Consider the following 23,365-nt stretch of genomic DNA (forward strand, 5'->3'; position numbering starts at 1 on the left):
TCCCAAGGATCGCTTTTCGTGGAGGTTCTGGTGAGGGGCCTGCGCGGAGGCCCGCAGAGCAACAATAGACACTAAGAGAACTGACTGGCGGGAGGCGCGTCCGGCCTTGACATCCTTGTCTCTCCTTGGCTGACAGTTTGAGAACGAGTCTTGCCCTCGAAAGGGGCTGGCAGCTAATGGGGCTGCTGCCGCGTGGCGCTCCCCAGCGGTGAATGCGGGCGGGTCTGTGTGTCTCCCCGGCCTTTGGTTGCTGGGCGTGTGCACAATGAAGGAGCCCAACACGGTGGTCTCAGCTCCCGCCCAGCCCAGAATCCCGTGGCTTCTCGGCTGCTTGCTCCGGGCCCCTCGTTCTTCTCCTGTCCTCCCGTCAGGGTTTCTCTTTTCCGATGGCCTTCCTGGGCCTTTGCTGTCAGATATCAGGGTACGGAAGTGCCAAGGAAGGTCCTTAGAAATCAGTGCCGGCCGCCTTCCTCCACAAAAGGAGTCATGGCCAAGGGGCAGGAGGGCCCCTAGAGCCCTGGCACTGAGTAGCCGGATTCAGATCACCGCCCCCCTCTCTCTCTTTTGTCCTTGATGTGCCCCTAGGACAGTGACGGCGAACCGTTTGAGCTCGGCGTGTCAGCATTTTGAAAAACCCTAACTTACCTCTGGTGCTGTGTCACATATAGAAATTTTTTGATCTTTGCAACCATAGTAAAACAAAGACTTATATTTTTGATATTTATTTTATATATTTAAATGCCATTTAATAAAGAAAAGTCAACCAAAAAAATGAGTTCGTGTGTCACCTCCGACACGCGTGTCATAGGTTCGCCATCACTGCCCTAGGAGGCTGGGGAGCCGTCCAGGCTGAGTGTGGGCTGCTGGCCCGCTGGCTGGACTGAGCGGGGGGAACGACAGGGATCGCCAGGCATCCTTTTGGCCTCTCCACGCCCCCCTCCCCCCCAAGGACAGGCACCTGGGTGTGCCCTCCCACCGGACTGCACTCAGAGGGGGAGCGGTAACTCCCAGAGGAAGCCACGCCAGGGCAGGAAGCGGGGGTCCTTCACTGCCTGCCTCCTCAGTCTACCCGTCACCTCACCTCCGTCCAGGTTCCCTTCGTGTGCCCAGACCCTGCGACGTGTGCTCCCACGTGAGCTGCAGAAGAGGGTCTGATTGATTTTCTTTCTCAGCTTGATGGGGAGCCGCTGCCCCCCTCTCCCCCAGCCAGGAGGTGTGGCCCCGAATGTTGTCCATTAGCACGACGGCCGCCTACCGCCCCTGAGCCAGGTCTCCGCCTGCTCAGCATGAAGACAGCGCGACGCGCTCCCCTGGCACACGGCTCGCCCTCCGCGCCCACGGCCCTGACGGAGACACGTGGACACGGGCTTGGCGTGGATGCAGCAAAGCCCACGAAAGGAGCAGCAGCCGAGTGACTCAAGAACAGGAAAACGGCGTCTGGCCACTTGGGTGTCTCCCAGCATGTTCGGCCCCAAATTCCAAGGAGGCATGGATGGTGACGTGAAGCCCAGCTCTTCTTTTCCTCTTGGGAAAGCCGACTCAGCCCTCCCCCCAGCCCCCCTCTTCCCGAGAGCCCCCCCCATCGCCCCACACCTAGACTCTGCCGGGCGGATGTGCTTGTTTCCATCCCTGCGCCGTGCAGGTCCACGCAGTGTGCGCCCTCCGCTTCCCGCCAGGAGCCTCCCTTCCCATTAGTGGAGCTGGCAGCTCCCGCCGCCGCCCAGGGAGAGTCTTTTGCTCTGCAAATGGGAGGCAGCATCCGTCGTGTCCCTGGGGAGAGGCAATGTTGTGACTCCCAACCTCGCTGTGTGCTGGCGCCTCCGTTAAAATCAGCTCCCGCCCTCCCAGGGTGGTCACGAAGGAGCAGGATGAGGTTGGACGTGGCAGCATCATTAAAGCTCCAGGAGAAATGACGCCCGGGCAGCATGGTGTTCCCGAGCTGTCGGTTGCACTGAGCCACGGGGAGGCCAGGCGAGTGCTGGGCCCCGGACAGGGACAGATGTCGGCCGCACGGAGAGCAGCCCCCAGCGGCGCCCCACAGAGACTTCCGTGGCCGGGAGCTCCTGCTCCATCTGCCCTCCCTCAGGGTTTCAGCTTTTCCTTTCTCCTATTAAAACACCAAGGAACATTTTTTTAAAATCTTCCCCCCCGGATATTTTCCCATTGATTTTTAGAGAGAATGGAAGAAAGAGGGGAAGACAGAGAGGAACATCGATGTGAGAGAAACACACATCCTTGATCGGGATTGAACCCGGGACCCCTCAGTCCGCAGGCCAACGCTCTATCCACTGAGCCAAACCAGCCAGGGCAAGGAACATTTTATTCAAGAAAGAAAATGGATAAGACAAACCAAATCCCAATCCAGGAAAGGGTTTGGGTCCAGGGCTCGGTCAGTGTTGCCAGGGAGCATGCGTGTTGACACACGGCGCCCTGCCCGCAGCTGGCGATGCGCAGATCCTGGGGCTCCGGATCCCCAGAGCAGTGCTCTTCCTTGGGCCTGGGAGTGTCATCAGGCAGCTGGCCGTGTCTCAGAGCAGCTGACGTGCAGAATAAAGGCCGCTGTGCAGGCGAAGGATCCAGAGAGCAAGTCCTCGCTAACGTCATCCATAGGTTCTGTGGCTTGAGGGACGTGATGTACCAGGAAATCAACTCGACCCCGACCTTGACGGGTCCCCTGGCTTGAGTGGGAGAGGGACGGGCTGAACGGGAGCACTTCCTGCTGCCTGTCTTGGACCCTCCGTGTCTTCCCCTCTTTATTGTTGTGGGGGAGCATGCTGAGACCCCCCTCCACCCCCCAGCTGCCGTGTGGCACCGTGTGTGTGTGCCCTCTGTCCCTCGCCAGCCTCAGCCCAGGAGGTGGGCGCGGGGACAGCTGAGGCCTGTCAAGCGCTTCTGCTGACGGCAGGCCCCGCTTCCTGTGCACCCGCTGCTCGGAGTCCTGAAGCAGCAGGTGCCCCAGAGGCGGTTGCTGGGCACGGCTTAGCAAAGCCCTTTCTTTGCAGCGGATGCTGGTGTCAAGTTCGCTGGGGGAAGCCACGTGTGATTCAGACTCTCGCAGCGTTTTGTTCCTGTGAGCGTCTGAATAATTTATTCACCCTCAGCCTCCCCGCTGCCTCTCCCATCCATTCTCTGCTCATTAGTGTCTGTGCCCAGAGCGGGAAGAGGCTGGAGAAGTGACAGGACCCCGGCCCCTGTGCTGGGAGTTGGGGCAGCAGGAGCAGCACTAGCCCCCCCACCTCTCTGCTGAGCCACACGTCCCGGGGAGCTGTTTCAGCGTGCTGTGCTCTGTAGGTTGACTGTTTTTTTTAAAAAAAAATATTTTATTGATTTTTTACAGAGAGGAGGGGAGAGGGATAGAGAGTTAGAAACATCGATGAGAGAGAAACATCGATCAGCTGCCTCCTGCACACCCCGCACTGGGGATGTACATGCCCTTGACCGGAATCGAACCTGGGACCCTTGAGTCCACAGGCCGACGCTCTATCCACTGAGCCAAACCGGTTAGGGCATAGACTGTTTCTTAAAAGAGAATGATTGCCCGGCCAGCGGGGCTCAGTGGTTGAGTGTTGATTCCCGGTCAGGGCACGTGCCCGGGTTGCAGGCTTGATCCCCAGTGTGGGGCACGCAGGAGGCAGCTGATCAATGATTCTCTCTCCTCATTGATGTTTCTGTCTCTTGCTCCCTTTCCCGTTCTCTGTCTCTGAAATCAATGGGGGGGAAAAAAACATACTAAAAAAGAGAATGATTGGCATTTCTGATTTCTTACAGTCCTAGAACGACACAGGTAGCAGAGGGTCTCTGATGAGAGGAAGCTGAGCGGTGGGTAGGTCTTCCACCTCTGGATAGAGAGCCCGGCCCTGGGGCGTGAGAGGCTGGCCATCAGGCAGGGGAACTTGGGACTCGGAAGGGACGCTTGTTAATGCAGCTGAACACCACCGTCCAGAGACGGCCTTGCTCTGAGGCTCCGGAGGGTCCCCGACCTCTGTTATGTCCACCAGCCGTGCTCTGTGGCTCAGACACCTCTGAGGGCCTCTGTCCTCTTGTGGGTGGCTGTAGGCAGGCGTTGGGAGAGGACGCACTTTGGTTTTAGCTCTTATCTTCCTGTCCTCAAGTGCACCAACCAGTTCCACACTCTCCCTGTCCGTCAAGGATCCTGGGACTGTAGGGAGGAGCGGAAGGAGGCCTGCCCCGAGGAGACACCGGGCTCCCGGAGAAAACACATAGAGCAAGCATGTCAAACTCAAAGGCCGACACGGGCCACGTAAACAAGGTTTAAGTGTCTGTGTCGCAAAAAAACAACAGCTTCATTTTCATAGAAACGTAGGTTTCTTTCAATAGATATTGTAAAAATTAAATCACGAAATGTTTATTAAAATGTTTCTTACATACTCTTATATTGGCTGGGCCGCAAAAATATCCCTTGTGGGCCGAATACAGCCCGCGGGCCGCGAGTTTGACATGCTTGATATAGACATGCTGAATACAGGGGCTGATATAAATGAGTCATCGTTAACATAAAATAATAGAACATTTAAATAAAAATGAATGTTTTTCCTTGAACGTTAACTTACCAGACACTGAATAATTGCACAAATTAATAAGCATAATGCAAATAAACCTATTTTTCTTGTTCTCCGAAAGAAAGCAAAATATTTCCTGTTGTGCCCACCAAACAAGTCAGTCCAAGACTAATGACGTGGCCATCGGCTGCTGAAATATTCGCTGCTAGTGTTAGCAGAGAGAAATGGTACGCCTGCGAGTAAGGCGCGTAAGGGAAACGAATGCAACACGATTATAGTAATCAGTCATTAGCCAACGTTTTAGTTTGTTAGTAATAATTATGTATAAAGGGATATTGTAAAAATTAAATTACGAAATTTTTATTAAAATGTTTCTTACATACTGTTATATTGGCTGGGCCGCAAAAATATTCCTTGTGGGCCGCATGCAGCCCGCGGGCCGCAAGTTTGACATGCTTGATATAGAATGAGCAGCTCCACTCCCGTGTGGTGGCTGCTGTGTCCACAGAGCACCCTGTGTGGACACTGGACATTGTACGTTTTGGATGCTGGTTCCAGCCACATCGACGTAGAGGCTCCTCTGCACTCAAGGAAAGCGGAGGAAATGCAGTAAGTGGTGAAGTGTAACACACTGGTCCTGCTTTGGCTCCTGCAGGCCAGTCAGCTGGACGGGAGCGACCCAGGCGGGACTCTGGGAGGTTTGGGAATGAAGGGAAGGCCGGTGTTCATGAAGGCCAGGCAGCCGTTTCCCCGTGGTCTGGAGGCTCAGGGCACCCCAGGAGAGAGCCACCACCAGACACAGTAACCTGGGTGTCTCCTAGGCTGGGAGGTGGGAGTGGGTGCAGCCCTGGTAAAGTGTGGGGGGGCTGTTTGGACTGTAGTAGAGGCTGAGGGACCTGGGACCTCTTAGACTGAGAGCAGGGCACGGGTCTGCCTTGTAGCTGCTGCCCAGCACCTAGCCCGGGACCCACGCACAGCAGGCCCCCAACACATGCTCGGCGACTGGGTGTGTGGAAGAGACGGTAAATGCTTCTCGCAGATAATTTCACATCCCGAGCGGTCGCCATGGAGACAGACTACAGCATATCGGAGAGAGTGGGCTTGGACTGGGTGTCGTCCGAGGGGCCTCGCCGCTCTCACGTCCTGCCTGGCGTAAGGCATGACCTGCTTGTCGAATGGAAGCAGATCCTCCAGTTCCAGGGAGCACAGAGAGCATCTTCACCCTCACCCGTGTACCTTCGCGGCCATCCCTTCTTGGTGAAGTCTCTCCCGGCTGCTCAAAGCGATGACTGCCCCTTATCCCACAGGCACCTGCCTGTTCCAACAGCCTGGTCTTGGAAGTTGAGACCCAGTTTTTCTCTACCCAGCGGTAATGCTCACCCACTGCCACTAGAGGGCCGAGGGTTTGCCCAACCACTAGGATGCCTCCAGTTCAAAGGTCTGGGAAAATGCAAGAGGAGGCCAGTGCCAGTCCCGGAAACCTGCTCAAGCAGTAGACGCTTAGGCAGGCTGGGCGTCTGGGGGGCAGGGGGGCGCAGGAGAAATTCGGATGCTGCTGCACTCACTTGGGGGGCAGTGGCTGAAGTCTCTGTGTGGCTGCGGAAACCCGGACCATGTTGAGCAGCGAACAGTAGGAAACTCCTGTTCTCTTTGCAGCTTATTTCAAAGGAGCAGAAATACTCAGAAGGGCATGCGGTCCTGACCAAGAGAAAAAAAAACAAAACAAAACTGGTAGTTTACTTCCTGCATCTCCCCTCCCTCCCCCTGCCCGGCCGCTCCCTGGCTTCTATTGTTCCTCCCTCTCCTCTCTCCTGGGTTACTTTCTTAGGTTTTGTGTTGTTTGGTGAGCGGTCACTGCTGGGTGCTGCTGTGGGTGCTCGGGTACCAGAAGGTGGCTGACCCAGCTCTAGAAGGGAAGTCCAAAAAGACATGAGAGAGAGGCAAAGAGCCGGGGGTGGCCTCGCTGCCCCGCTCCTCCGCTCAGCCCCGTGCTGGTTGCACCCCGCATGGAACTCAGCGCCGTCTGCGTTCCCAGCAGCTGTGCAGTCAGTGCCGTGCGGGCCGCCCGTGAAGATGCGTGAGACGCGGCCTCCGTTCCGCAGTGTGCACTCCAGAGCCGGGAGGGTGGTGAGGTTTAGGCCCTGGCCCAGGCTACACTGTGACACGTGCAACAGGCTGCCTGGAAGGCTCTGTTATGGAGCATGTGGCCTTGTGGCCGTGGTGGCCAGTAGATGTTTACATCTGTGGTCGCTTAAAAATGTAAAGAAAACCACATCCCAAATCCAGTTCATGTCTACCACTCCCGCCCCACCCCCAAACGGAGGATCTGTGTCAGAGTGTATCCTCTTCTCCTGGCCGTCTTTCCCTGAGAATTAATAAGCACTGAGCAGGCCGATGGGCAGGAAGCAATGGGAAGATGCAAAAGAGAAGCGGGAACCATGTATAATTCATAAAGCAGATCATCTCTTGCCCTGGGCAATGCACAGGGTATTTTTGGCTGTGTGCAGGGTAGCCCATTAGGGAAAACAGTTGTGTTTAATTCTATGCATACTTATTGAGCACCCGATTGTCGGTCACTTGTGTTTGGACTTGCAGGAAATATAAAGAGTAAGGTAAGGGCCCAGTCCTCAAGGATCTTGCAAGTCGAAGATAGTACATCTACCATAAGGCAGCAGAGGTCTGGGATGCAAGTTCCAATCAGGGTCACACGAGGGCATCGTGGAGAGGTGGCATTTATCTGGGCCTGAGCATTCGAAATACGGAAAGGAGGAGAAAGATGGGATAGTCCACATGGTCAGGATGCATTTGGGAGAACGCTTTCGTAGTAGTTGGCTTGGCTTGTCCATGGAGTATGGACCTTGATTAGGGAATGCCTGACCGCCCCCTTCCCTGGGCCTGGAGACCAGAGGTTGGCAGGAGTTGGCTGAGTGGTGACAGGCAGGGACTTGGTTCTGTGTGGCCCAGGTGCTGCAGGAGGTTCTCACCCAAAATGAAAATTGGGACAAGAGCCGAGGCAGCGAGCTGGGTGCGGACTCCCTAGGAGAAAGGAAAGCTCAGAAACCTGGCAGAACTGAAAAGAAATGAGCTGTCAAGCCACGAACAGACTTGAAGGAACCTTAAATGCATGTTGCTGAGTGGAGGAAGCCAATGGGAAAAGTCTACCTTCCGTATGATTCCAACTCTGTGACATTCTGGAAAAGGCAGAAGTGTGGAGACAAAAAGACCAGTGGTTGCCAGGGTTTGGGGAGGGGGGATGAATAGGGGGGGCACAGAGGAAGTTTAGGGCAGAGAACGGTCCCTCGAACCCGTGACCATGTTACCTTATGTAGGAAAAGGGGCTCTGCAGGTGCGATTAAATGAAGACTATTGAGACGGGGAATTATCTGGGTGGACCCAGTGTAACCACAAAGGCCCTTTTAAGCGGGAAGCAGGAGGGTAAGAGTCAGAGGAGAAGCTGTGATGGTAGAAGCAGAGGTCAGCTTGACACACTTTAAAAAATGTGTATATATATATATATATATTGATTTCAGAGAGGAAGGGGGAGAGAGAGAGAGAGAAACATCAATGATGAGAGAGAATCATTGATCAGCTGCCTTCTGCATGCCCCACACTGGGGATTAAGCCTGCCACCCGGGCATGTGCCCTGACCGGGAATTGAACCGTGACCTCCTGGTTCATAGGTCGGTGCTCAACCACTGAGGCACGCCGGCCGGGCTTGACACACTTTTTAACAGGACTAAAGTGTCCCTGGACTCAGACCAGCAGGGAGACTAATTGGATACAAACTTCCAAGAAATTGCACAGACTCACCAATTTGATTCTAAATACTTGGAACGAGGCCTCTTGAGAACGACATGTAAATTTATGTAAATCACATGCAAATAAGCACCAGAGCCAAGTGGCCTGGCCCTGCTCCCTTACCCAGGGCAGCCACCCCTGGTCCTGCTGCCCTTGCATTTTGTTCTATTTGGGGCTCGGGGGCTGTTGTGTTGGCAAAACACGGTCGGGGTGGGCAGTGGACGGAAGAACTGTTTCAGTTTCAACAGCCACGACAACAAAACAATTCTTTTAGCGAATTGGCAGGCTGTTCACAAGCTGCTTGCTCTTCCCGCCAGGGTTTGGAGGCCCCAGAAACACTCTTCTTGGAAGAAAGAGGTTAGAAAGTGATCTGTCAGGGCCCAAGTCCTGAGATGACCATGGCGGAGCAGGCTCCATGGCCATCTGGTGGCTCCCTGTTGATGCCGCCTGAACTCGGGCCGGGCTGCCCACAGCCTGGGCTGAGATCTGGGCTCCTTGGCCAAAGGCGAGGGGGAAGGTTTGGAGCCCGGGTTCAGCACAGACACTGGCTTGGAGGGGTCCTTAGCTTCTCACGTGTTTGTCCAGAGGGTGGTGGGATCCTGGCGGGAGCTGTGGCCTCAGGTGGAGGGGCAGAGACCCTGCCAAGCCACAGCCCAGCCAGAAGGGGAGTCAGGGGCCTCCTACCGTCGTCTGCTGGGCCCTCCTAGTGGCCTGCCCACATGGGAAGCCAGAGGGCCAGGAGACAGCGGGAGGAGGAGGGGGGAGAGGGGTCTGGAGGGGCAGATGCAGACTTTTCAGCACAGCTCACCTTTGTGCAGAAGGAAAGTGGGCATCCAGGCAGGTCCCTCAATTCTCACAAATCATTGTCACTGTCACCGTGGGCTCGTGGGCCCTCCCAGCTGCAGGGAGCCGTCGCTAAGGAGCCGCTCAGGTCAGCTGGGGCCTAGGTCTTTGCCGGAGAAGCGGACCTCCGCCTACTGGTTCTCCAGTCGTTACATGCCTGCTGGGGAGATGTGTTAGTGGGAGATTCATGGAAGCGCATTCAAAATCAAGACCATATTGTCTTGTCTAGCCCCCCCCCCCCCATAGAATGCTTTTCCTGGGCCACACTTTTGTGTTGCGTTCCCGGCAATTACTGGGATGCTGCAATTATAACCTAAGCCCGCTTGCTGTCTGCTGGAGTGTGTGTGTGTGTGTGTGTGAGAGTGTGAGTGTGTGTGTATGTATGTATGTTGCGCCGGGAAAGCTTTTTTAGATGCGAGTGTCGGGGATGGGTTGGTGTGTCACCGAGGAAGGAGGATGCTTTTTCTTCATGAACGCGGAGATCCGCGTCACTGATTTCTCTCTCCCCTGTAGCATCTGGGCAACTTAGACCCAACATTTCAAGCCGACTGATTGGGCTCCTTGGGGTTTTAAGTGTGTGTGTGTGTGTGTATGTGTGTGTGTGTGTGTGTGTTTCCCCCTCTCCTTTTTACTTTTATTTAGGTTCTTGCTGGAGGCAGGCCAGGGTGACCAGCTGTCAAGGGTGAGGATTCGCTCTAAACCCACTTAGCAGGGCTCCTGCAGGACCTAGTCCAGTGCCTGTGTGTGAAGGATGCTCCCTGAATGATTGACGGGCAGTGAGTGGTTACCAGGCGGGGGTGGGGATGCTGAAGCCTTTATCCTCACTGTGGACCTTCCCGTCTCCATCATCAGGAAGCACCGGGAAGGACCTATTTTCTCAGGGAGCTCAAAGGCATGAGCTACACTTGTGGGCGGTCCTTCACCCTTCCTCCAGGTCAAGAGCTGAGCGGGGCAGGGCCGCCTGCTCTCCTATTGGCTGGACAGCTCGGCACCCCCCAGGGGCTCCTCTCCCCGCTTCGGCCCAGACCTACCTCCCAGCACTTACACGGCGACACGCACAGGTCAGGACTGGGCATGGGGCCTGCACAGGCAGGTCTCCAGTCACCCCCACGACTTGGGGGCCTGACTTCCCTCCCTGGGCTCCCAGGCTCTTTGGGGAGCTTCTATGAGGTGCACCAACAGTAGGGGTTCTAAAGCCACCCAGAGACTTCCTGTCAGTTACCTGGGCCGAAAGGTGGTGAATGGTCTCTATGGTTGGATTAATAATAGGCTGGAGGACTGCTGATGCAGCCTCCTGGGAGCTAGGAATGGCGAGCTCCGGGCGCTGCCCTCGGGCCCGCTCACTTGGCATTTATATCAGGGAGAATGTGGATGTGGATACTGAGCCATTATGCTCATTAGGATTTGTGGTGGGAGGTAGGTCATATATCAACAGATTGGACCAATGGACCAAACTGAATAAGGAGGAATTAAAGGGGAAAGGGTTGGTTTCTGCTCTTAAGCCCCCCCCAAATCTAACAATGTGCATGCAGGACGAGTTGGACTGAGTTTAACTCAAGCACGTGAAAAAAGACCTATAACTTTTGGGCAATGCAAGGCCAGTATGAAGCCAGGGATGTGATGTGGTACCCAAAAAGCTACTGCTATCCGGTTGCATTAACAGAGGCATAGGCTACAGAACAGAGGAGGTGACTGATACTTTTACTTTCTGTGCCAGCTGATCTCACCTTGAAGATGGTGTTTGGTTCTGACAGTCACATTTTAGTTCGGACATTTCCCTATAACGTCAATGGAGGGCGATTAGCATGATGAGGCAACTTAGTGCCAGTTTATATAAATAAAAGTTGGAAAGATTTAGCTTGAAGAAGAAAGATTTGCGGGGCCCTAGCCAGTTTGGCTCAGTGGATAGAGTGTCAGCCAAGGACTGAAGGGTCGTGGGTCCATTTCCGGTCAAGGGCAGGTACCTCGGTTGCAGGCTCGATCCCCAGCCCTGGTCAGGGCGTGCAGAAGGCAACCAATCGATTGTCTCTCTCACATCGATGTTTTTCTCTCTGTCTCTCCCCCTCCCTTCCACTTGCTCTAAAAATCAATGAGAAAATATCCTTGCGTGAGGATTAATCAAAAAAAGAAAGAAAGGAAGGAAGGGGGGAGGGAGGGAGGGAGGGAGGGAGGGAGGAAGGAAGGAAGGAAGGAAGGAAGGAAGGAAGGAAGGAAGGAAGGAAGGAAGGAAGAAAGATTTGCTGGGTTCATGATAGGTGACAATCTTTAGCGGGGTTCCTTCTGGGAGAGTGATCTGACATATCCTATGGGCCTCACACTAGAGCAGCGGTTCTCAACCTGTGGGTCGCGACCCCTTTGGCGGTCGAACGACCCTTTCACAGGGGTCGCCTAAGACCATCCTGCATATCAGATATTTACATGACGATTCATCACAGTAGCAACATGACAGTGATGAAGTAGCAACGACAATAATGTTATGGTTGGGTCACAACATGAGGGACTGTATTTAAAGGGGCAGAAGGTTGAGAACCACTGCACTAGAGCTTTCTGTGATGATAGCATGTTTTATGTCTGTGCTGCTTAATAGCTGCTGGACAGATGTGGCATTTGAGCAATTAAAATGTGGGAACCAACTTTTAAATTGAACTTTAACCAATTAAAATTTAAATTTGCATAGCCAAATGTGACCCCCTTATTGGACAGTGCAGCTCTAGAGGGCAAATAAAAGACTGGACTGGGATTGGCAATTTTTTTTTCTTCTGTAAAAGGCAAGATAGTAACTATTTTGGGCTTTGCGGGTCAGACGGTGTCTGCAGCAACAACTCAACTTTGCCCTTGTAGTGCGAACGTATACAGGAACAGCATATAAAAGAACGAGTGTGTCTGTGTTGCCAATAAAACTTTATGGAAGCTGAAATTTGAATGTAATTTTTTACATGTCACAAAATGTTCTTCTTCTTTTGATTTTTTCCAGCTATTTAAAAAGTGTATGAAAACCATTCTTAGCTCACAGGCTGTACAAAAATAGGTGGCAGGCGGGATTTGGCCTGCGGGCTGTAGTTTGCTGACCCTGGTGTAGACCATGGGGGGAAGCCTCTAGGAGTTATATGTAAATTCAATACAGGAAGACAGTGATTAATTAGAGGTAGCCGGGAATGGAGTGAGCATCGCCAGTGAGCGACAAGTTCCTTGTTCCTAAAGGGCTCAAGTACAGGCAGGCTAATTACCCAGCAAGGGGTGAAAGGGAAATGTGTCTATGAATATAAGCGATATGAGAATTTTCTCCTAATTCTGCGGGAGTATTGAGATCAGGACGACACGTGACTGCTTTAAAATTATACCTGCTTTGCCCGGCCAGCGTGGCTCAGTGGTTGAGCATCGACCTATGAACCAGGAGGTCACGGTTCCATTCCTGGTCAGGGCACACGCCTGGGTTTCGGGCTCGATCCCCAGCTGGGGTCATGCAGGAGGCAGCCAATCCATGATTCTCTCTCATCCTTGATGTATCTCTCTCTCTCTCACTCTCCCTTCCTCTCTGAAATCAATAAAAATATTTTAAAAATAAAATTATACCTGCTTCGTAGAGGGAAGTACGTTGCTCTCACTCACGTGGGACTTACTAGTACGCTGAGCCCCTTGTTGCTGGAACAAGGACGTGTGGGGGGTGTGCTGGCTTCATTACTTTGGCCCCCCTGGGGAGCGCAGTCACGGGGGCGGGGCTCTATGTCCATTTATGCGCAGCCCACTGGCCAAATACCACCTTGTCTGTCACCAAGTCACCCTTCCAGGGACGAGGTGGCTCGGGCTGGGGAGCTTCACCTCTAGTTAGTTCTTCCTGTGGCTGTGCCTCCTTCTGTAGCTGGAGAAGGTCCCCTCCAACATTCCCCCCCCCCCGACAAGTGGGGGAACCATTGCTCTCTGGGGGGCTCGGGTCTCGGTCCAGAATGAACTTGACCCAACGGGCCACGCCGCGAAGCCTTCACTGTCCAGAGTTGGGGATCCAGCCTGCGGACAGCCAGAGATTGGGTTGTTTCTCTTACCATCACCTCTGCCTTCTTGTGTCTTCCTTCCCCTTTGCCCGGCTTCCGTCCATTTTACTTCCAGGTAGCTTCTCTGCCAAAATAAGCAGCAATAAGAAACCAACAGCTTCTTGCGATGACGAGAGAAGCTGAACGTGCATTCCTTGTGCGCCTGTATCCAATCCCCATCCCGTTCTCGCCATCACTTTTGTACAACACAGAAAGCTTTAAAAAAAACTTTATTTTGGGGATTTAGAAAATGGAGACATATCTGACATGCAGCATACTGTAAATTTAAGGTGACACGTGTTTATTGCAATGTGGTTGCAACTGTCGCGTTCACTCACACCTCTGTGCCATCCCATAATTATCATTCCTTCTAGCCAGGGGTCCTCAAACTACGGCCCGCGGGCCACATGCAAATACAAATATTGTATTTGTTCCCGTTTTGTTTTTTTACTTCAAAATAAGATATATGCAGTGTGCATAGGAATTTGTTCATAGTTTTTTTTTAAAACTATAGTCTGGCCCTCCAACAGTCTGAGGGGACAGTGAACTGGCCCCCTGTTTAAAAAGTTTGAGGACCCCTGCTTCTGGCACTGGGAGCCATTAAGATCGACTGTCTTCAGTGTTACTGTAATAGCTTTGTTGTCTAGAACCACTGCACTGGGGATGAGATTTCCAGGGCTTGTTTATTCACTAGTTGCAACGGTGAGCCCTTTAACGAGATCCCTGCCGTCTTCTGTTTTGGGGTCGCAGCTTCCACAGCGGCCGACTTGCACCAGGTCTCCTGTCATTGACACCCACCTCCTGCCTCCTCTGTTACTGGAAGCAAATCTCCAGGAAGCTTTTGACGCTTCGTAGTGACCCACCTTGACTCTAACGTCTCAGTTCTGTCTGTTTCGTTTCAGATCATTGCCTTCGATGAGCTGAGGACAGATTTTAAGAGCCCCATAGACCAGTGCAACCCCGTGCACGCGGTAAGTCGAGGGTACTGGTGGGCGGGGCAGGGAGTGCCCCCACCAGCCACCCAGGGCCTGGGAAGGAGGGCGAGGTTCCGATGCATAGGACGAGTAGAGAACATTCCCGGCTCTGGCTGGACCTCCACGCCTGGCTCAAGGCTGAGAGGACTTCTTGTTCTCCGGGCCTGCAGAGGTCTTGACTTCTCTTGCAAGTCAAGTATGGCAGCCCCCGGGGCCCAGGTGGGAAATGCCTGCTGTGCTGGGTCCGTTGAGTCCTCAAGGCCTGGTTGAACGGGAGGGAGCTCCGTGGTGTCCCCCTGTTGGGCAGGTATAGGAGCATCATTAGTGGTCGCCTCGCTCTGATACTGTGGGTTGATGTCCAGGCTCCTAGTCCCGTAGCCGTCACCAGGAAGCATTCATCTGGACCAGCTCTGTGGGCTCGAGGTCGCCTGCCCCTGGGGACTCCCCTGACGTCTGGTTGTCTGGCCCAGGGGCAGCACGTGCTGTGCCCAGTCTCACCGCCCATCTTGCTCGTGGGCGTGCCTGCTGCCCTGCCCTGGAACGGATGCAGGGAGAGGCATGAGAGCAGGGCCTGGAGAAGGACCTCTCACTTCTGTTGAGTGGGTGGGTGTTGGCTGCCTGCTTCTCTGGTCATGCCAGCCCATGTCCTGGAGCCAGGGGCCAACATGTGTGTGGACAGAGCCTTTTCTGAACTCATTCCAGACCAGCCCTGCTGGACTCAAGAGATGGAGCGTGTCCTCTCTCTCTCTCTCTCTCTCTCTCTCTCTCTCTCTCTCACATACACACACACACCTCATTTAAGTGTGTGGCTCCATCTAAACTCGCTGGGCCTATGTTAGTTGAAGCTCCTTCCAGGCCCTGGTGCCCAGCGCTAAAGCAAGTTTTTGTTTGAATCAGGATTCGCTAGTGTGATGCCATCTAAACCTGGAAGGCTTATGGCAGCATTCTCTTTTTTAAAATACTTTTTAATTGATTTCAGAGAGGAAGGGAGAGGGAGAGGGAGAGAGAGATAGAAACATCAATGATGAGAGAGAATCATTGATCGGCTGCCTCCTGCACGCCCCCAACTGGGGATCAAGCCCCCAACCCGGGCATGTGCCCTGGCCAGGAATCGAACCATGACCTCCTGGTTCATAGGTCAACGCTCAACCACTGAGCCACGCCGGGCTTGTCTGAGATTTTAAAACAATCCATAAAACCCACGTTTTCCCAGTTCCAATGTTACTCCCTGGCAGGAGTCCTGTTAAACGCTCTGATGCCTCGTTAACTCGTCTTCAGGCCTGTGGGCCCCTGCAGTGGCATTTCAGGACCAGGTGGCCTGAGAAAGCTACCTCCCTGGTCGGTGACAACAGCACAGAAGGGCCTGGGTTACAAGTGATCGCTGAGTGGGGTGATGCGTTTCTCTCAGAAGCTGTGGGATGCCGCGCTGCTGGTGTCTCATTTAGGGGGGAGAGTACTTCCTTTAAGTACAGTCACTCTAGACCAGTGATGGCGAACCTATGACATGCGTGTCAGAGGTGACACGCGAACTCACTTTTTTGGTTGATTTTTCTTTGTTCAATGGCATTTAAATATATAAAATAAATATAAAAAATATACGTCTTTGTTTTACTATTGTTGCAAAGATCAAATAATTTCTATATGTGACACGGCACCAGAGTTAAGTTAGGGTTTTTCAAAATGCTGACACGCCGAGCTCAAAAGGTTCGCCATCACTGCTCTAGACAGACAAAGCCAACGGGCAGAGAATGTCCCTTCCTCAGACACTAATCAGGCACATATGCTCTCTGACACCCTCGCGGGAAGTCCTCCTGGGGGGAGGGGCGGGGGGCAGCTGCAGGCTTTGGGACAGTCAGTAAGCACGTGGTGCCGGTCAGCTGACAGTCTTACAGGTGCATGGAGGCGGAGCGAGACTTTGTATAGAAACAGTACAGACGCCTCTGCTGGAGGCTGAGCCCATCCTGTTTGCTGGTGGAGTTCTTCTAAGAGCAGGTGACCAGGTAGATGGGAAAACTCGTTAGGAAAAGCCACCGGTGGGGGCTGCACGCCCTCTGGCTGGGCGGGGCCTCGGGCGGGGGCTGCCTCCGCTCCTGAGGTCACTGTGGGGGCTTCCCTCGCTCTAACCCACCTCTCCTTTCTCTCTCGTGCGTCCTGACAGAGGGAACGGCTGAGGAACATCGAGCGCATCTGCTTCCTTCTGCGGAAGGTCAGTGCAAGGGCCACGGTCAGGTGCGGTCACCGCGGAGGGGCTGGTGCCTGCTCCTGTCCTGTCTCCCCGGGGGGATTGGGGGGAGCCAGCGATGGGTTCTTTGGATGCCTCCAGAGACAAGAGGAGCGAATTAAAAGGGTGCCCGTCAACCCAAGTGGCAGGATAGCGCTGGATAATTGAAGTGCCTGTGGTTGGACTGAGAGCTGCTTTATCTTTTCATAATAACAGCAGGCGCACAGCCTTTGTTCCTGTCTGGTGCTGGGCTCAGGGACCTTTGTAATGGGATGATGGGTTTGCTCTGAGGTTTCAGCCTGCCACTCAGCGTGGCAGTTTGATTGGCAGCCTCATTGGGAGTCGGAGGGGCGGGAGGGGAGGTGTTATTAAAGGGGAGCCAAGCATTCAGAGAGCTGCCCTGAATGGAGGGGCTGAGGGTCACAGCTGCCCTACACACATGCAGGAGGCACATGTGTGCACGCAAATGCACGTGTGTGCGTGCAGCTCAAGCCTGGCAGTGAGCACCACTCTGTGGCATAGCCAGGGGGCCAGAGCGACCAGCCTGCCACTCTCCGGGCAGGAAAGTGTGTGTGTGTTTTTGCAGCAAAGTATAGAGAACAGGTACTTGCAGGTAAAATAAGCGGAGTCTCTGGCCTTGAGCCAAAGGACACCCCTCACCTCTGTCCAGAGCAGACGGGCCACAGGCCCTAGGAAAGCTGCTGTCCATGCAAAAGAGGGTTTGAGCCTCGTGTGGGTGGGCAGGACAGCAGATGCCCGGCCACCGTCCATCGAAGGGAAAGAGTGTGCCAGTGTTCGAACCCTTTTCTGTTCACTACTGATATCTATTGGGAGAGAGGACTTCATTGAGAAGTTAATCAGTTTCCTACATTTGGATTTGGGGTAATGCATGCGTCTTTAGAGCGCCGTCATTCTCTAAATCAGGGGTCCTCAAACTTTTTAAAAGGGAGCCAGTTCACTGTCCCTCAGACCGTTGGAGGGCCGGACTATAGTTTAAAAAAAAACTATGAACAAATTCCTATGCACACTGCACATATCTTATTTTGAAGTAAAAAAACAAAACGGGAACAAATACAATATTTGTATTTGCATGTGGCCCGCGGGCCGTAGTTTGAGGACCCCTGCTCTAAATGATACAGAGGAAAAGCAATAGTTGGCTAACGGTGCCTAAGCGGACCGACCGATGGAGTGAGGCCCGAACTCCCTACCTCCTCGGTGGCGGCCAGCCCAGCGGGTGGCTGGTTGCAGGTCATCCACGGACACTTGTTTTTCTTGACGGGAGATTTGCTTTCAGAGGCTCCCTTTCCCAGAATGGGATGAGAAAAAAAATCTGCTTTTCAGCCTCAGAATCCTCGCCATTTCTGCCTTTTCCCTATTGCTGACAAAGCAAGAACCCTTTCTGGGTTAAGTTTCTAGGCCACAGAATGTGCCAATATTGCCAAACCCTAATCGCCTCTTATTCCCTGGAGTGTGACCCATTCTCTGCCTCGCCCTAAAGTTGTAACCGGGACGGCTTGTGCCTTGGCGGGGCCCACAGAGCCCCGAGACGCCGATGAGCTTTCCTGCGGACTCCCCCCCCCGCCCCATGTGCCGATCGATTCCCGGGCTCCAGATGTAGCTTCTCCCCGGGGAATAGCTTCGTTCTCGTGCCGGCTCTGCAACCTGCATGGGGTGTGTCATTCGTGAAGCAATTTGGGGCACTGGTCCTCCCCCAGCTGAGTGTCACTGGCTCTGACTCCCACGTTGTCTCGATGGCACAGACAATGACTAAACGCAGGGAGTTTGTCTCATTGGGGGTCACGCCAGGCAGCAGAACAAAAAAAAATGCACCACATCCGTTACATTTGCTAGACAAATGCAAAGTGCCCTTATTGTAAAGGGAGAGCAAAGGCATCCTGTTCCCTTTCTGAATCTGCCGACCAATCAACGCCGTGATTGATGAAATTCAGGACAGTGATCACCGATTGTAGCTCAGGGAGGTGGGCGGCGAGCACGTGGCCACGTGGCCTCTCAGCGGTGACATCACTGCTGTTACCACTCAACGCGTCAGTGTGCAAGGCTGCCAGTGCCGCCGGTATCCTGGTGGGAACCAAATAGAGCAGCCACTTAGTCGAGGCCTCTCCCCGGGGAGCATGCGTGCTGTTGAGGTTGCGTCAGCGGGCTGTGCGGATGAAATGACAACTTGTCTTCAGCGAGGCTGTGTTTGTATCAGGGAGGTGTCCAAACACGCCAGTGTGGTGCCTCAGATGCTTTTGGTCATGGCGATACCAGCTGCCAATCGGAAACAAGAGTGGTGGACATTGCGTTGCTTCAAGTTATCTATAAAGCATTTCAATCACAACTGCTATGGACTTTAGTTGTTTTTTTTAAAATTGATTTTTAGAGAGAGAGGCAGGGAGAGGGATAGAGAGAGAGAAATATCGATGAGAGGGAGACATCGATTGGCTGCCTCCTGCACACCCCCTACTGGGAATCGAGTCCGCAACCCGGGCATGTGCCCTGACCGGGAAGCGAATCCTGACCTCCTGGTTCATAAGTGACGTTCAACCACTGAGCCACACCGGCCAGGCCTATTGCAGACTTTAAGAGGAAGGCGGAGTGGGAGGGCATGTCAGAGGTATGATCATGCGGAACGTGCTTGCTTTCCTCCGTAGTCTGTAAAGGTGGTGGGGACAGGGTCTGTGTAAGCTGTTCACTGCTCAGCCCCTCACCCCGAAAATGGCAGCATGTCACCGAGACGTACGACAGCCCTGTGCAGCGGGGATGGGGAGCTGAGACTCGAGGGCTTGCGTCACCTGCCCAGGTCACTCAGGTGGTACGTGCCGGGTCTGGATTCAAATCCACGCTGTTTCCCCCACCCCTGTCCTTTGTGGTAGTCCCACGTTTCCGGGCACCAGGGAATAAGAACACGCTTCCCTGCATTTCCCAGCACAGATCCGTACCTTTGGGGGTTTCAGCGCAATTTGGACACCATTCTCGGCCAACCCAGCATGTTCCCATTCCCATGACCCCTCTCTGCTGATTCTCGTCCTCCAAGTCATCATTAGGCTGAGAGGTTTTGGTCAAAGGCAACCTCTCAGTTTCCAGGGGCCTCTCTCCTTGGCTTGACGATGGCCACCTGCTCGCTGTGCCCTCACCCCTGCCATTTCCCAGGGGTTGGACCAAACGCAGCCTCTTCCTACTGCCACAGCTTTGCGGGCAGCAGCGTGCAAAGCCAGCCCCCGAGCTGAGACAGTTAACCCAGCACCCGTGGGGCGAGGTCCGGGCCATTCATCCTCCCAATTAGCTGCGGCTCCTGTCTCCCCACAGGCCCAGGGTCAGGACTGAATCCGAGGGTGCGATGTCAGCCTTTGCAGAAGTGCCAGCTGCTGAGGTGGCGGGAACGAGATCAGGACCGTCACTTCTTCCCTTGTAGGAGTCCCTTCCCAGGAGGTCCCGGGTGCTCCCCTGCCCAGAGCTGGTCACGGGGCAGTGGGGCAGCATGACCCATTCTGGGGCTCACTGTCCAGGCTGCACAAAAACAGTCGTTACATCGCAGCAGTGCCCAGGGAGGCGGGCGCCAGGCGTCCCCCTGCAGGGCAGAGGAAAGGGAGCGGGCCTTTCTCTGCGCCAGAGGAGGTGAGCTTACCTAGACTGGGAAGACTGGTCCCTGGTTGCTCAGGGAAAGGCTTTGCCTTAACAACAATGCATAAGTTGTCCTCCACAGCATGGAAGATGCTAGACCAGTGGTTCTCAACCTGTGGGTCGCGACCCCTTTGGCGGTCGAACGACCCTTTCACAGGGGTCGCCTAAGACCATCCTGCATATCAGATATTTACATGACAATTCATCACAGTAGCAACATGACAGTGATGAAGCAGCAACGAAAATAATGTTATGGCTGGGTCACAACATGAGGAACTGTATTTAAAGGGCCAGAAGGTTGAGAACCGCTGTGCCGGACATTGTGCAACATGCTTAAGCGCATCATCTCGCTTCACACTCGCCCTGGGGTGTGGCCTCCACTGTGCCCCCGTTCACCGGCGAGGATGAGGGGGTGAAGGGAATGAAGCTGGGGCATGGGAAGCCAGGATCGGAATCAGGTGGTCTGAGCCCCGCCCTTTGGGTTTCTTTATTAATTGTCTTAATGATAAAGGTGGCATGTCCCGTTGTGACCAGAACATGATGGGACACTGATAGGCAGAAAGGATCGGTTAACTCCTCGCCCCTCTCTGTTCCCAGCTGGTCCGACGTGACTGCTGTTAAAAGCTTGGACCTGTGTCCTGCTGTGATCTCCATGCGTTTCACACACAAACACACACCCACACGTGTGTCCACACACGCAGGGGTGGCTTTTTGTTTTCTCTTCTTCCCAATAATGAAAACATGGTTTTTCTATAACTTTTCCCCCCCACGTGCCATTACGTGGACAGCCCTCTAGGGCTGTGCCCGCACCTCTGGTGAGCCTGGCGAAAGTGCGCGCAGCATGGACGCTGAGCGCCATCCACCAGGCGCTCAGGCCGTGGTCAGAAGCAAAGGCACAAGAGGACTCGTTTCTGCCCTTTGCCCACTTCTGGTCACGTGGTTTTCCCTGGTCAGGTGGTCATCCTGACTATTCCCTAGAAGGTCCCCAGGTTTAAGAAGGGGCTGGCCGTAACCGGTTTGGCTCAGTGGATAGAGCATCGGCCTACGGACTGAAGGGTCCCGGCTTCGATTCCGGTCAAGGGCATGTACCTGGGTTGCGGGCACATCCCCAGTAGTGGTTGTGCAGGAGGCGGCTGATGGATGTTTCTCTCTCATCCATGTTTCTAACTCTATCCCCTTCTCTTCCTCTCTGTAAAAAATCAATAAAATATATTTTTTAAAAAAGAAAGGGGCTGGTGGGCCCTGGCCGGCATGCTCAGTGGTTAGAGCGTCAGCCCTTGCACCGAAGTCAAGGCCAGGTACTGGGTTGCAGGCTCCATCCCCAGTCTGGTGCGCTGGGGAGGCAACCAATCGATGTGTCTCTCTCACATCAATGTTTATCTCTCTCTCTCTCTCTCTCTTCCCCTCCCGCCCCCACCTCCCTTCCACTGTCTCTGAAAATCAATGGAAAAAATATCCTCGGGTGAGGATTAACAAAAAAAAAAAAAAAAAGAAGAGGCTGGTGGAAAGGGTCCCGGTCCCGGTGTCACTTCTGCGGAAGGTCTGGCGGCGATGTCCATGTAGGACATAAAAAAATGACGCTCTCAGTGAAGGGTGACGCTGAGCGCCCTGGGGTGCCCCGCACCCCGACATCCTGCCTCCTGCCCCCAGACAGCTCTTCCTCGACATCTCCGCTCAAAGGCCATTCTCCTCCCTCAGAATGAATGGCTTCTCTCTCTCCTTTCGTCCCGCGTCGCGCTGCTCACGGGCTGGCTCCGTTAGTGCTGTGCTTCCCATGTATTGATGCGGTGGAATCCGAGATGCACACGCTCATTTGCCTGGCAGTCTCCCCGGGCCAGGCCGCTCTGCACCCGCCGCCTGGTAATTGCCGATGATAAATACCTGCTGAGTGAGGGCCTAGGCGGGGCTCTTCGGCACCGGAAGGCTTGCTAAACCCTTGCCCTTCTCATTCGAGAACATTCTCTGCTGTTAGTGTCTCTCAAGTAATCATCTTTGCCTAATCGCTCCCTGTACTCCAGACACGATTCCTACCCCCCTACCCCTGGCTTAAAGGACAGAAAAGGAGTGGGTAGCTGTTCGTGTTAACTTAAGATGCCTCTCAGTTGCCAGCCAGTTGTGGGGGAATTGTGTCCCTTTCAAAATCTGGCACGATTTGAGAGAGCGCTTTTATTCTCACCCCCTCCCTGAGTGGGCTGGTAGGTGGTTCAGCAACTTAACAAGGGAGTGAGGAAAGGCGTTTGAAATTCCAGTGTGTCTGAAGTTGCATGAAAATGAGGATCAAAGACAGGCTGGGAGGTGTGGCCAGGACAGGGCCAGAACCCCAGGTTTGGTCCTGAAAGGAACCAGTCGCTTCCCAGGAGAGTCCTGGAGACCCCAGGGAGGCCAGGTCGGAGGAGCTGGTGAGGGTGAGGCGCAGAGGTGGCCAGCCGGGGCCAGGCAGGAGGTGGCGGAAACTGGAGGCTGTGGGTTCCCAAGACAGAAGGAGCCGACCTCCATCCCAGGAAGATGCCAAGGCCCAACCCTTCAGGAATAGAGACTGCGAGCCACAGGGGGTCGGGGAGCATTGTCAGGGCTCTTCCACGTAGTCATGGCTGGGGGAGCTCTGACCTGCCAGGCCTGCCTGTTCAGACTGGAGTCCAGAGCAGCTGTTAGCGACAATGCACCCTGCGCGCAGGACCACCCCGCCCTGCAGGGGGCGTGGGTGAGGGCTGGGACCGGCGTCTTCAAAAGGAAAGGGTCTGCCTCGAACCTCTGTTCCGTGACTCTCAGCCCCACTGTTTAACAAAACCACCTGGGATGCATCTAAAAACTGCAGCATGCTGGTCCAGAGAGGCCAGCTCAGTGGACTGGGGTGGAACCCAGAAACCTGCACGTTAAACCAAGGCCCCGGGCGGTTCTGATGCAGGTGGCCCAGGAACCCTGCTTTGGGAACCAGCGCCGAGCACCCACTTCTTAAACTGGAATGTGCATCTGCATCACCCGGGGGTCTTGGGAAAAATGCAGGTTCCGGTCCAGCAAGTCTGGGGGTGGGAGCCCAGAGGCTGCCCGGCTGGCAAGCTCCAGGTGACGCAGGTGAGGCTGGCCGTGGCTCACCGAGAACCGCTCACAGAAGCTGACCCCAGGCTCCGAACTCAGGCCCACTGACCCGGAAGCTCTGGGGCCGGGGCCCAGCCTCTGTTTTAGCCGGACCTCCGTGATCCGGAAGTCGGAGAGCCACTGCTAAGCCACGGAGAAGCTTAAAGACACGGGCTGTCCTCTCTGTGCTGTCTGTCCCCGTGCAGAGGTAGAAGGAGTCCATGTGGGAGCCAGGAAAGCAGAGGCGACTGCCCCGGGGGAGGGGGGTAACTGTGCCCTGGG

At 54.4% G+C, this 23,365-nt stretch overlaps 1 protein-coding gene across 2 annotated transcripts in view; it reads left to right on the forward strand.

Annotated features, from left to right (window-relative positions):
• The window catches only part of LOC102437467 (protein cornichon homolog 3), a 120,197-nt gene that overhangs the window by 91,123 nt on the left and 5,709 nt on the right, over positions 1-23,365 (forward strand). Inside the window, exons 3-4 of one of the 2 annotated variants that reach the window (XM_023746204.1) lie at positions 14,092-14,160; positions 16,322-16,369. In XM_023746204.1, coding sequence (XP_023601972.1) covers positions 14,092-14,160; positions 16,322-16,369 — 117 coding nt within the window. The remainder of the gene's footprint in view (positions 1-14,091; positions 14,161-16,321; positions 16,370-23,365) is intronic. The other variant, XM_023746205.1, reaches the window with a different exon arrangement.

This window comes from Myotis lucifugus, unplaced genomic scaffold (genome assembly GCF_000147115.1).
Source record: "Myotis lucifugus unplaced genomic scaffold, Myoluc2.0 scaffold_635, whole genome shotgun sequence".
Taxonomy (NCBI): Eukaryota; Metazoa; Chordata; class Mammalia; order Chiroptera; family Vespertilionidae; genus Myotis; species Myotis lucifugus.